General features: G+C 25.8%; 1 protein-coding gene across 1 annotated transcript; it reads left to right on the forward strand.

Moving 5' to 3' along the window:
- Positions 1 to 7,985: 7,985 nt before the first annotated feature.
- LOC105834946 lies at positions 7,986 to 13,041 on the forward strand. Its single transcript, XM_012677817.3, has 5 exons — positions 7,986 to 8,082; positions 10,211 to 10,297; positions 10,579 to 10,845; positions 12,003 to 12,158; positions 12,613 to 13,041. Exons 1-5 carry the CDS (start codon positions 8,016 to 8,018, stop codon positions 12,759 to 12,761), a joined length of 726 nt encoding a protein of 241 aa, XP_012533271.1. The 5' UTR covers positions 7,986 to 8,015; the 3' UTR covers positions 12,762 to 13,041.
- Positions 13,042 to 13,131: the final 90 nt, after the last annotated feature.

The following is a 13,131-nucleotide window of genomic DNA, read 5'->3' on the forward strand; positions in this document are numbered from 1 at the left end:
TCTATTTAGTTCAGGTGATATAATTAACTAAAACATTTTTTAAACAATTATTTTGCCCGAAAAACTTGAATTTCTAAGGCTACACGTCAAGTGCTAATCGAATATCGACAGATCTATTTATTTTAACGTAATTCTTATATAGTTCGGGACGCGTACAATATGTTTCTATAAAGTTCAGGTGATATAATTAATTAGAACATTTTTTAAACAATTATTTTTCCAAAAAACTTGAATTTCTAAGGCTACACGTCAAGTGCTAATCGAATATCGACAGATCTATTTATTTTAACGTAATTCTCATATAGTTTGGGACGCGTACAATATGTTTCTATAAAGTTCAGATGATATAATTAGTTAGAACATTTTTTAAACAATTATTTTGCCCAAAAAACTTGAATTTCTAAGGCTACACGTCAAGTGCTAATCGAATATTGACAGATCTATTTATTTTAACGCAATTCTCATATAGTTCGGGACGCGTACAGTATGTTTCTATAAAGTTCAGGTGATATAATTAATTAGAACATTTTTTAAACAATTATTTTTCCCGAAAAACTTGAATTTCTAAGGCTACATGTCAAGTGCTAATCGAATATCGACAGATCTATTTATTTTAACGTAATTCTCATATAGTTCGGGACGCGTACAATATGTTTCTATAAAGTTCAGGTGATATAATTAATTAGAACATTTTTTAAACAATTATTTTGCACAAAAAACTTGAATTTCTAAGGCTACACGTCAAGTGCTAATCGAATATTGACAGATCTATTTATTTTAACGCAATTCTCATATAGTTCGGGACGCGTACAATATGTTTCTATAAAGTTCAGGTGATATAATTAATTAGAACATTTTTTAAACAATTATTTTTCCCGAAAAACTTGAATTTCTAAGGCTACACGTCAAGTGCTAATCAAATATCGACAGATCTATTTATTATAACGTAATTCTCATATAGTTAGGGACGCGTACAATATGTTTCTATAAAGTTCAGGTGATATAATTAACTAAAACATTTTTTTAAACAATTATTTTGCCCGAAAAACTTGAATTTCTGAGGCTACACGTCAAGTGCTAATCGAATATCGACAGATCTATTTATATTAACGTAATTCTCATATAGTTCGGGACGCGTACAATATGTTTCTATAAAGTTCAGGTGATATAATTAATTAGAACATTTTTTAAACAATTATTTTTCCCGAAAAACTTGAATTTCTAAGGCTACACGTCAAGTGCTAATCGAATATCGACAGATCTATTTATTTTAACGTAATTCTCATATAGTTCGGGACGCGTACAATATGTTTCTATAAAGTTCAGGTGATATAATTAATTAGAACATTTTTTAAACAATTATTTTGCCCGAAAAACTTGAATTTCTAAGGCTACACGTCAAGTGCTAATCGAATATCGACAGATCTATTTATTATAACGTAATTCTCATATAGTTAGGGACGCGTACAATATGTTTCTATAAAGTTCAGGTGATATAATTAACTAAAACATTTTTTAAACAATTATTTTGCCCGAAAAACTTGAATTTCTGAGGCTACACGTCAAGTGCTAATCGAATATCGACAGATCTATTTATATTAACGTAATTCTCATATAGTTCGGGACGCGTACAATATGTTTCTATAAAGTTCAGGTGATATAATTAATTAGAACATTTTTTAAACAATTATTTTTCCCGAAAAACTTGAATTTCTAAGGCTACACGTCAAGTGCTAATCGAATATCGACAGATCTATTTATTTTAACGTAATTCTCATATAGTTCGGGACGCGTACAATATGTTTCTATAAAGTTCAGGTGATATAATTAATTAGAACATTTTTTAAACAATTATTTTTCCCGAAAAACTTGAATTTCTAAGGCTACACGTCAAGTGCTAATCAAATATCGACAGATCTATTTATTATAACGTAATTCTCATATAGTTAGGGACGCGTACAATATGTTTCTATAAAGTTCAGGTGATATAATTAACTAAAACATTTTTTAAACAATTATTTTTCCCGAAAAACTTGAATTTCTAAGGCTACTCGTCAAGTGCTAATCGAATATCGACAGATCTATTTATTATAACGTAATTCTCATATAGTTAGGGACGCGTACAATATGTTTCTATAAAGTTCAGGTGATATAATTAATTAGAACATTTTTTAAACAATTATTTTTCCCGAAAAACTTGAATTTCTAAGGCTACATGTCAAGTGCTAATCGAATATCGACAGATCTGTTTATTTTAACGTAATTCTCATATAGTTCGGGACGCGTACAATGTGTTTCTATAAAGTTCAGGTGATATAATTAATTAGAACATTTTTTAAACAATTATTTCCCCGGAAAACTTGAATTTCTAAGGCTACACGTCAAGTGCTAATCGAATATTGACAGATCTATTTATTTTAACGCAATTCTCATATAGTTCGGGACGCGTACAATATGTTTCTATAAAGTTCAGGTGATATAATTAATTAGAACATTTTTTAAACAATTATTTTTCCCGAAAAACTTGAATTTCTAAGGCTACACGTCAAGTGCTAATCGAATATCGACAGATCTATTTATTATAACGTAACTCTCATATAGTTAGGGACGCGTACAATATGTTTCTATAAAGTTCAGGTGATATAATTAACTAAAACATTTTTTAAACAATTATTTTTCCCGAAAAACTTGAATTTCTAAGGCTATACGTCAAGTGCTAATCGAATATCGACAGATCTATTTATTTTAACGTAATTCTCATATAGTTCGGGACGCGTACAATATGTTTCTATTTAGTTCAGGTGATATAATTAACTAAAACATTTTTTAAACAATTATTTTGCCCGAAAAACTTGAATTTCTAAGGCTACACGTCAAGTGCTAATCGAATATCGACAGATCTATTTATTTTAACGTAATTCTTATATAGTTCGGGACGCGTACAATATGTTTCTATAAAGTTCAGGTGATATAATTAATTAGAACATTTTTTAAACAATTATTTTTCCAAAAAACTTGAATTTCTAAGGCTACACGTCAAGTGCTAATCGAATATTGACAGATCTATTTATTTTAACGCAATTCTCATATAGTTCGGGACGCGTACAGTATGTTTCTATAAAGTTCAGGTGATATAATTAATTAGAACATTTTTTAAACAATTATTTTTCCCGAAAAACTTGAATTTCTAAGGCTACACGTCAAGTGCTAATCGAATATCGACAGATCTATTTATTATAACGTAATTCTCATATAGTTCGAGACGCGTACAATATGTTTCTATAAAGTTCAGGTGATATAATTAATTAGAACATTTTTTAAACAATTATTTTTCCCGAAAAACTTGAATTTCTAAGGCTACACGTCAAGTGCTAATCGAATATCGACAGATCTATTTATTATTTATTTTAACGTAATTCTCATATAGTTCGGGACGCGTACAATATGTTTCTATAAAGTTCAGGTGATATAATTAATTAGAACATTTTTTAAACAATTATTTTTCCCGAAAAACTTGAATTTCTAAGGCTACACGTCAAGTGCTAATCGAATATCGACAGATCTATTTATTTTAACGTAATTCTCATATAGTTCGGGACGCGTACAATATGTTTCTATAAAGTTCAGGTGATATAATTAATTAGAACATTTTTTAAACAATTATTTTGCCCCAAAAACTTGAATTTCTAAGGCTACACGTCAAGTGCTAATCGAATATCGACAGATCTATTTATTTTAACGTAATTCTCATATAGTTCGAGACGCGTACAATATGTTTCTATAAAGTTCAGGTGATATAATTAATTAGAACATTTTTTAAACAATTATTTTTCCCGAAAAACTTGAATTTCTAAGGCTACACGTCAAGTGCTAATCGAATATCGACAGATCTATTTATTTTAACGTAATTCTCATATAGTTCGGGACGCGTACAATATGTTTCTATAAAGTTCAGGTGATATAATTAATTAGAACATTTGTTAAACAATTATTTTTCCCGAAAAACTTGAATTTCTAAGGCTACACGTCAAGTGCTAATCGAATATCGACAGATCTATTTATTATAACGTAATTCTCATATAGTTAGGGACGCGTACAATATGTTTCTATAAAGTTCAGGTGATATAATTAATTAGAACATTTTTTAAACAATTATTTTTCCCGAAAAACTTGAATTTCTAAGGCTACACGTCAAGTGCTAATCGAATATCGACAGATCTATTTATTTTAACGTAATTCTCATATAGTTCGGGACGCGTACAATATGTTTCTATAAAGTTCAGGTGATATAATTAATTAGAACATTTTTTAAACAATTATTTTTCCCGAAAAACTTGAATTTCTAAGGCTACACGTCAAGTGCTAATCGAATATCGACAGATCTATTTATTATAACGTAATTCTCATATAGTTAGGGACGCGTACAATATGTTTCTATAAAGTTCAGGTGATATAATTAATTAGAACATTTTTTAAACAATTATTTTTCTCGAAAAACTTGAATTTCTAAGGCTACACGTCAAGTGCTAATCGAATATCGACAGATTTATTTATTTTAACGTAATTCTCATATAGTTCGGGACGCGTACAATATGTTTCTATAAAGTTCAGGTGATATAATTAATTAGAACATTTTTTAAACAATTATTTTTCCCGAAAAACTTGAATTTCTAAGGCTACACGTCAAGTGTTAATCGAATATCGACACATCTATTTATATTAACGTAATTCTCATATAGTTCGGGACGCGTACAATATGTTTCTATAAAGTTCAGGTGATATAATTAATTAGAACATTTTTTAAACAATTATTTTTCCCGAAAAACTTGAATTTCTAAGGCTACACGTCAAGTGCTAATCGAATATCGACAGATCTATTTATTTTAACGTAATTCTCATATAGTTCGGGACGCGTACATTATGTTTCTATAAAGTTCAGGTGATATAATTAATTAGAACATTTTTTAAACAATTATTTTGCGCAAGAAACTTGAATTTCTAAGGCTACACGTCAAGTGCTAATCGAATATCGACAGATCTATTCATTTTAACGTAATTCTCATATAGTTAGGGACGCGTACAATATGTTTCTATAAATTTCAGGTGATATAATTAACTAAAACATTTTTTAAACAATTATTTTTCCCGAAAAACTTGAATTTCTAAAGCTACACGTCAAGTGCTAATCGAATATCGACACATCTATTTATTTTAACGTAATTCTCATATAGTTCGGGACGCGTACAATATGTTTCTATAAAGTTCAGATTATATAATTAATTAGAACATTTTTTAAACAATTATTTTGCACAAAAAACTTGAATTTCTAAGGCTACACGTCAAGTGCTAATCGAATATTGACAGATCTATTTATTTTAACGCAATTCTCATATAGTTCGGGACGCGTACAATATGTTTCTATAAAGTTCAGGTGATATAATTAATTAGAACATTTTTTAAACAATTATTTTTCCCGAAAAACTTGAATTTCTGAGGCTACACGTCAAGTGCTAATCGAATATCGACAGATCTATTTATATTAACGTAATTCTCATATAGTTCGGGACGCGTACAATATGTTTCTATAAAGTTCAGGTGATATAATTAATTAAAACATTTTTTAAACAATTATTTTGCCCGAAAAACATGAATTTTTAAGGCTGGACGTAAAGTGCTATTCGAATATCGACAGATCTATTTATTTGAACGTAATTCTCATATAGTTCGGGACGCGTACAATATGTTTCTATAAAGTTCAGGTGATATAATTAATTAAAACATTTTTTAAACAATTATTTTGCCCGGAAAACTCGAATTTTGAAGGCTAGACGTGAAGTGTTAATCAAATATCGACAGATTTATTTATTTTAACGCAGTTTTCATATAGTTCTGGACGCGAACAGTAATTTTCTAAATAGTTACGGTGATATAATTAATTAAAACATTTTTTAAAATATTATTTTGCCCGATAAACTTGAATTTTGGGGGCTAAAGGTGAGATGTTGTTTAAATATCGACAGTTCTATTTATTTCAACGCAATTCTCATATAGTTTCGGACGCGTACAATAAGTTTCTAAGAAGTTCCGGTAATATAATTAATTAAAACATTTTTTAAACAATTATTTTACCCGAAAAACTTGAATTTTGAAAGCTGGACCTGAAGTGCTTATTGAATATCGACATTTATTTATTTTAACGCAGTTTTCATATAGTTCCGGACGCGTACAATAATTTTCTAAAGAGTTCGCCAGAAAGTGAAAGTTTTGAAAATTGATTGGAAATTAACAGGTAACATTACATATAATATATTATAATTTTTAATTTATTTAAAGGGGATTAAGTATGGAGTGAAAGTATGTAAGAGTGATATTAAGAAACATGAAAATATAATATAATTACTAATTTGTGTTTAGTGAGAGAGAGAGGGGCGGAGGGTGGAGAGTGGGAGAGCGTGAGAGATAAAGACGAGGATTAAATAAGAAAGTAAAATGTAAGAGTAATATTGAACAATATGAAAATAATATAATTAATATCATCAATAATATAATTAGTAATTTAGAGAGGAGGAGAAGGAGCGTGAGATAGAGAAGGGCATTAAATATGATAAAGTGTGTGAGAGTAATATTACAGAAGAAAAAATTGTGCAATGTTCAATATAAATATGCTAAGTGGCGCGCGCAAAGCGCGCGCATTGTTGTGTTCTAGTATGTTTAAAATCAGCATGACACTTGAATAAAGGTGTCGTGCTGGGTTGTTATGACAATTCTGGCGACAATTCTCGATAGTTTTCGTATAGTTCTGTGCTTTGATATCGTTTTTAAACAGAGTTCTAACGTTTAAACGCGTGTACATAATTTTATATGTTCGAAATCAGCACGACTCCCGAATAAATTTTTTGTGCTGAATATTTGTGATTATTCTAGCGACAATTCTCCAAACTATTAGAAACTTTTGAATAAAAAATGGAAACTTATAAATTTTATTTTCGTACTTTTATACTTTATGGTAATTTTAAAATAAATTTTTAGGCTATTTTTAAAAAAAACGTGTTTTCTGTATTTCTATACCTTAAGGAAGTTGAAAATTGTAGTTAAAATTAATAATTTTCACAATTTTATATTTATGTGTTATACTTAAAAATAATTTTTAAATGATTTTAAAGATTAATTATTAATTTACGGTATAGTGAAGCAGTAAAATTATTTGATATTACAACCTTATTAATCTTTCAATTTTTTTAAAGCAAATACAGAATGAAAGTTTTAAGTTTTTGAGTCATATTCGTATTCAGCGCGATGCTTAAGGTATTTCAGTATTTCGGTGTATCAGTTTAATTCAATGAAAATTAGAGGATTTATTCAATGTATGCACATATGCAATAACTACAATTTTGTCACAAAAACTCTTTGCATGTATGCATTATTACCACTTAATTTGATAATTTTGTTGCAACAGATATAAGTTGTGCAGCAAGAAAATCGTAATTGCAAAGACTCTGTTCAAAAAGTATTTATTGATCCCAATTTTTGACTCTTTTACAATCTATTAATTTGACTAATATTTTACATCTATAAAATCAAAATTCTTGGATAGAATCTATTAGCATAATATAAAGTGATACATTTTTTAAACATATTTTCTTTTTTTTTCTAAAAAAAATAAGACACAAAAGAATATACGCAAATATTATTTTCTCTAAAAAACATATACAAATTATATATATTCTTTAATATAAAAATACAATATACACCAAATAGAATAACTGTATTTACATACTTAAGTATTTCGACTTTTTATGCAATTTTTTATTTTATTTAATTATAACTTTATCTTTATTGTCTATGCATGTTTTTATCATGTTGCTTGAAGCTTGAACCTTGAAAGCTGCATATATATATATATATATATATATATGTGTGTGTGTGGGGGGGGGGGGTGTTCGTGCAGCCGTATATTATAAGGCTCAGAGTCCACCATCCAATCAACGTATGCATTGAGCTACTGAATAGGCAACATGTTATTTTACGCGCTTAGTGCATTTACAATATTTGGATTATCTTCAGCTAGTGAACATACACTTCGTAAGTCCTCTTTAATAACTTTTTAGTTTTTGAAGCATTATCGCATAATTGTTATTATCTGCGTTTAATAACAATATATTATTTGTTTTATTTATATAGAAGAATTATAAGATTGATTTAAAATTAATATGGAAATGTCGTAAAAAAAACATATTATACACTTTTTCTAAAATAATGAATGCATAAGTAAATTAATGTACTTACAGAATAGTACAATTGTAGCTATCAGGTACACTGAAATATATTAAATACTGTAGTAAATAAAGGAAATTAATATAATGTATTAATATATTAATATATAATATATTAATATATCACGCAATAACTCCTATATAACGCGAGATTTTTTAATTTTTTGGAAATTAAATAAATTTAGTTTCCAAAAAATTAGGTTCTGTATTTTATGGATATATGTAAAAATATCTGGTCTTTTTTGACAATTAAAAAAGCAATTTATAATTTACATATTTGTGATTTTTTTATATATTTGCTAAAAGCTGCTAAGAAACGAATTCTTCAAAAGCAAAAATAAAATTTACATAATATTTTTGTTGCATAGTTTAGTGCACGATTTTTGAGCTTAAAACTTGCTTGTGTAATTGTTCATAACTTTTCTCATTTTCTTTCCTTATTTGTTTTTTGTAATAAGCAATACTCGTTCTCAAGGAGAAGACTCGTTTGAGAGCTACAACTTTTTATGTGTATTCACCGTTTTTAATTAATCAAAGTTAAGAACATAAGAATAAAAAATGTTACTTTATACTATTAACGCGTAATTGATATACTACTAACTAATTATATGTATATATGTATATATATATAATGTATAATATAATTATATATATATAATATATAATATTATAAATTATATATATAATATATATATATAATATAATTAATAACAATATTGAATCTGCCAATATTTTCTCACTTATCTTTTTAATTATGAAAAATTATGAATAAAATTTTAATTTAATTATAAATAAAAGATTATTAATGATAAAATAATAAATATTTAACGATCTCTCAAAGAAACTAGTCTCGTTTCTTTGATATCTATTTTCTCCTAACAGCTTGTTTTTAAATTGTAAACTCTAGACAGCACTGGTTTAAACAGTATTAAATATTAAATAATACTACATTATTATATGTATTTGTAATATCTTTACACTAATTTATTTACATTTTTATTTTTCTGTTTTTTTTTACAATTTTAAACATTAATAAATCAATACATTTATTAATAAAACCGATTATAAGATCGTGAAATTGCGTATGATGAAATGTATCATCTATTAGCATTATCTATTTATTAAATATCCATTTATTAAATTAGCAGTGTAATTTAATCTTTATATATTATAGTACTACATGTTGTGCCTTGTAGATAAACATCAAGTATTGTAATGATTGTATAAATCGATAACGTGTTATATCAATGTGAGACCAAAAGTCCTCATACACTAAACTTGTAAATATTTTTTGCAGTGATTGATGTGAAAAGAAAGAGAGAGTAGAATTTATTGCCTATATCAATTTTGTAATTTATTTTGTCAGACGTTTCTTCTGTTTATCTTACGATAAACTTAATTATTATAAAATTTAAAATAATGTTATAAAAGTACTACATTATACAATAGAAGACACTTTCTAATTTTTAGTATTTATGTTTTAAAGTTTTATTTTTAATTTTTGTTTGAAAAATAAATTATTTAACAAATATTAAAAAAATATTATTTATAAAATGTTATATACGTTAATACTGACATTTTTTTTACTCTTTTGTACTCTTTGTTAATTGTGCCATTAAAAAAATTAATTATTCTTGTATATTTATTTTGTGTTTTTATAAGCACATATAATGCTCACATTTATTCATATGCATGTACATTGTGAGTTAGGAATTATGAATTATGAATCATTATAATAACTTAATTTACTACGTTAAAAATAAAAAACTAAAAGAAGAACATTTTTACGTTTACAATAAAAACATACGTGTATTTAATAACTCATACATACTCATCAAAAAAGGATGTTTCTAAATTATATTTTTTCGTGAAAATAATTTATATGTATTTTTATATTTTGAGTATTAATTTATTTTGTTCTATTTTTTTCTACTTAGCTGTAACCATCTGCAAACGACATTCACCTAATTATTCTGCCTGTTTAAAGTATTCTTTGAAAGAAGCATGGCCACGATTTGTAGCAGGTATTCTTATTCAGAATTTATAACTTCTTATTATAAATTCTATAATTTTTAAATAAGATATATGTGTTACGATTACATTATTATGCCATGTTTAAAATAATATAACGGTTATTATAATATTTAGTATAAAACGATATTAAATAAAATTAATCGATAAATTAATTTTTATAAATTTATAAACTGTTTGGATTTTATTTAAAGCAATTTAAAAAAAGGATGAAAATATCTTTTATTAAATTGCTTTAAAATATTAATATTAATATTAGCTAAGTTACTTTTAGGGATCCCAGAATTTAAGTTTCCATCTTTGGATCCATTATTTTATGAATATGGTAAAGCTGTATTTAATTCAGGAGAAATACGTGCAGAGGTTATTTTGTCAAATATTTCTGCTTTTGGTTTATCAAAGAGTTGCTTTTCTGATATCAGGACACACTTTCTTAATGACGTTTTTCGTCTAGAAATTGATGTATTGGTACCGAAAGTAATGCTAGAAGGTACCGTGAAAATGAATGGTACTATGAGTATATTCAAAATTGCTAGAAAAGGTATGATAATATATTCTACACAACCTATACATGAGCAAAGATACACTATTTATTTTTGTTAAATATATATTTTGTATATTATTTGTTATGCTTAAAGATTATCATATATGTATATTGAACTGTTAGTTCTCTCTATACAAAATTACTAAAATATAATTTGATACAAATCTTGTTACTAGTCAATTCTGATAATTATAATAGTTTTATAAATTGAATCGTGCACATATATAAAAATGTTTGTATATTATACTTATAAATCTGTCTCTCTGTAATTTAAAATTTATGTTTATATAAGCCTAATAATTATTATAAATTAATAATTAACTTTTCAAATAATTATAGAAAAATATAAGAAATGAGAATCAATTGCTGTAATTTATACGCATATATTAACATTTAAGTAAAAGAGAAGATAATAATACAGCTTTTATTTATATTTCTACATTAGTGAAATTCCATGTTTATTGTTTAACTTTGCATAATTCAAAATATGTACAGCCAAAACAATTAAAAATAATTAAAAAGCATTAAAATATACATATATTTATGTAAGCGATATTACATATGTGTGATATTATTATTACTCTACTTTAAAAATAATGAAGATGTATTATATATACATATGTATATTAAATGCTACATCATAATAAAATTTGCTTTAGATGTTAAAGTTTGTTTTAACCTAATATTTACAATATTTACATTAATATTTACAAAATAAAAGAGTTTATTCAATAGACAAACATAGAATAAAATAATTATGTGTGCAACAATGCAAATTTACAAACAGGTTTATATGTACATACTTATTATGAACAACTAGGGATCAAATTGCAACCGTTATTAATAATACGTAATATTAACTTTATAATATTCTGAATTTTTTAGTAAGAATTTATAAGAATATTTGTTGAATAGTATTCGAAATAGAGTCAAAACATCAGAATATATTTGAAATAATTATTAAGAACATTATATTTTACTGTTGATATATATTTCACATTTCAACTACAACGCTTGATACTCATTTGTATTTCATTCTATTAATTAATAATTATTGTTTTATAATGCAAATTTTAAAGAAATATGATTATTTTTAAGACTACTGTTATTTTGTTTAATAATGTTCTATATTCTGTTGTACTATAATTTAACAGGTTATTTTAATTTAACTGCTGATGATGCCACAGCAACATGGGATTTAACAGGTTCTGTAGTAAATGATACATGGATTGTAGAACATTTTCGTACATTTCCATCAGTTAAAAAGCTTAAATTGTATTTTGATTTGTTCTCAGACAACAAAGAATTTAGTAAGTATCAAGAGTATAAATATATTTACTTGGGCGGGTTAAAACAAAATCTACTTTTACAAATTTTTTGCGGAAAAATGAAAAGAGATAAAGAAAGATGGAAAAGAAAGAAGTTTAAATTTAAAGAAAAATTCTTTTGTTTTTTAATCAACTTGATATCAATTTTTGATGAGACACGTTTCTTGCTTCTTGATTTTTGAGAATTTTGTATTATTCAAAGATTTCTAGGACCTTTATTTCTCTTTTTTTATTTTTTATTGTTTATGTCTTATAAAAACCTAATCTTGTCGTTTAGCGCGCTCGACCTTAACTATAATTTTATGTAGGTACTATTATATAGGTCAATGGTACTATTGACTTCTGTTTGGCTATAAACATAATTACATTTACATTATAATTTTATTGATTTGTTTTTATTTTAATCACATTATTATATATCAATATTTATTTTCAGATAATCTTGCTGTAACTTTTGCAAATGAATTCTGGCCACCATTATATCGAGTAATGTTACCAATAGTATCCGATGAATGGGATTTATGGTTAACTAATATTGCTAATAACTTTTTTTTGAAAGTTTCCTTTTCAAAATTATTTCCATGAAAATTTATAAAATATTTATACATAAAAATTATCGTCAGATTTAATGTACATTATATATGCACTATTATATATTTTTATATGTAATGTTATTGGATTGTTTAGGTTTCATTACATTCTTTGATCGCCTATAGTCCGAATTCAGATTTCTTGGCTTTGAGTCTGAATTCTTTATTCTTATGGAAATTTTTAATATTTTTAATTACGATGTTTTGTATAATTATTTTTTAAGTTTGCGTACAACTAATGCTTTATTCTTTTTTTTATAAAAAAATTAATTTTTTATAATACGTGTGTAACAATACATTTAAATTACAAATTTTGATACAAATTTACTTGAATAATAATATAATTTTTATATGACTATATTTTT

The sequence above is a fragment of the Monomorium pharaonis genome, chromosome 4 (assembly GCF_013373865.1).
Source record: "Monomorium pharaonis isolate MP-MQ-018 chromosome 4, ASM1337386v2, whole genome shotgun sequence".
Lineage (NCBI taxonomy): Eukaryota > Metazoa > Arthropoda > Insecta > Hymenoptera > Formicidae > Monomorium > Monomorium pharaonis.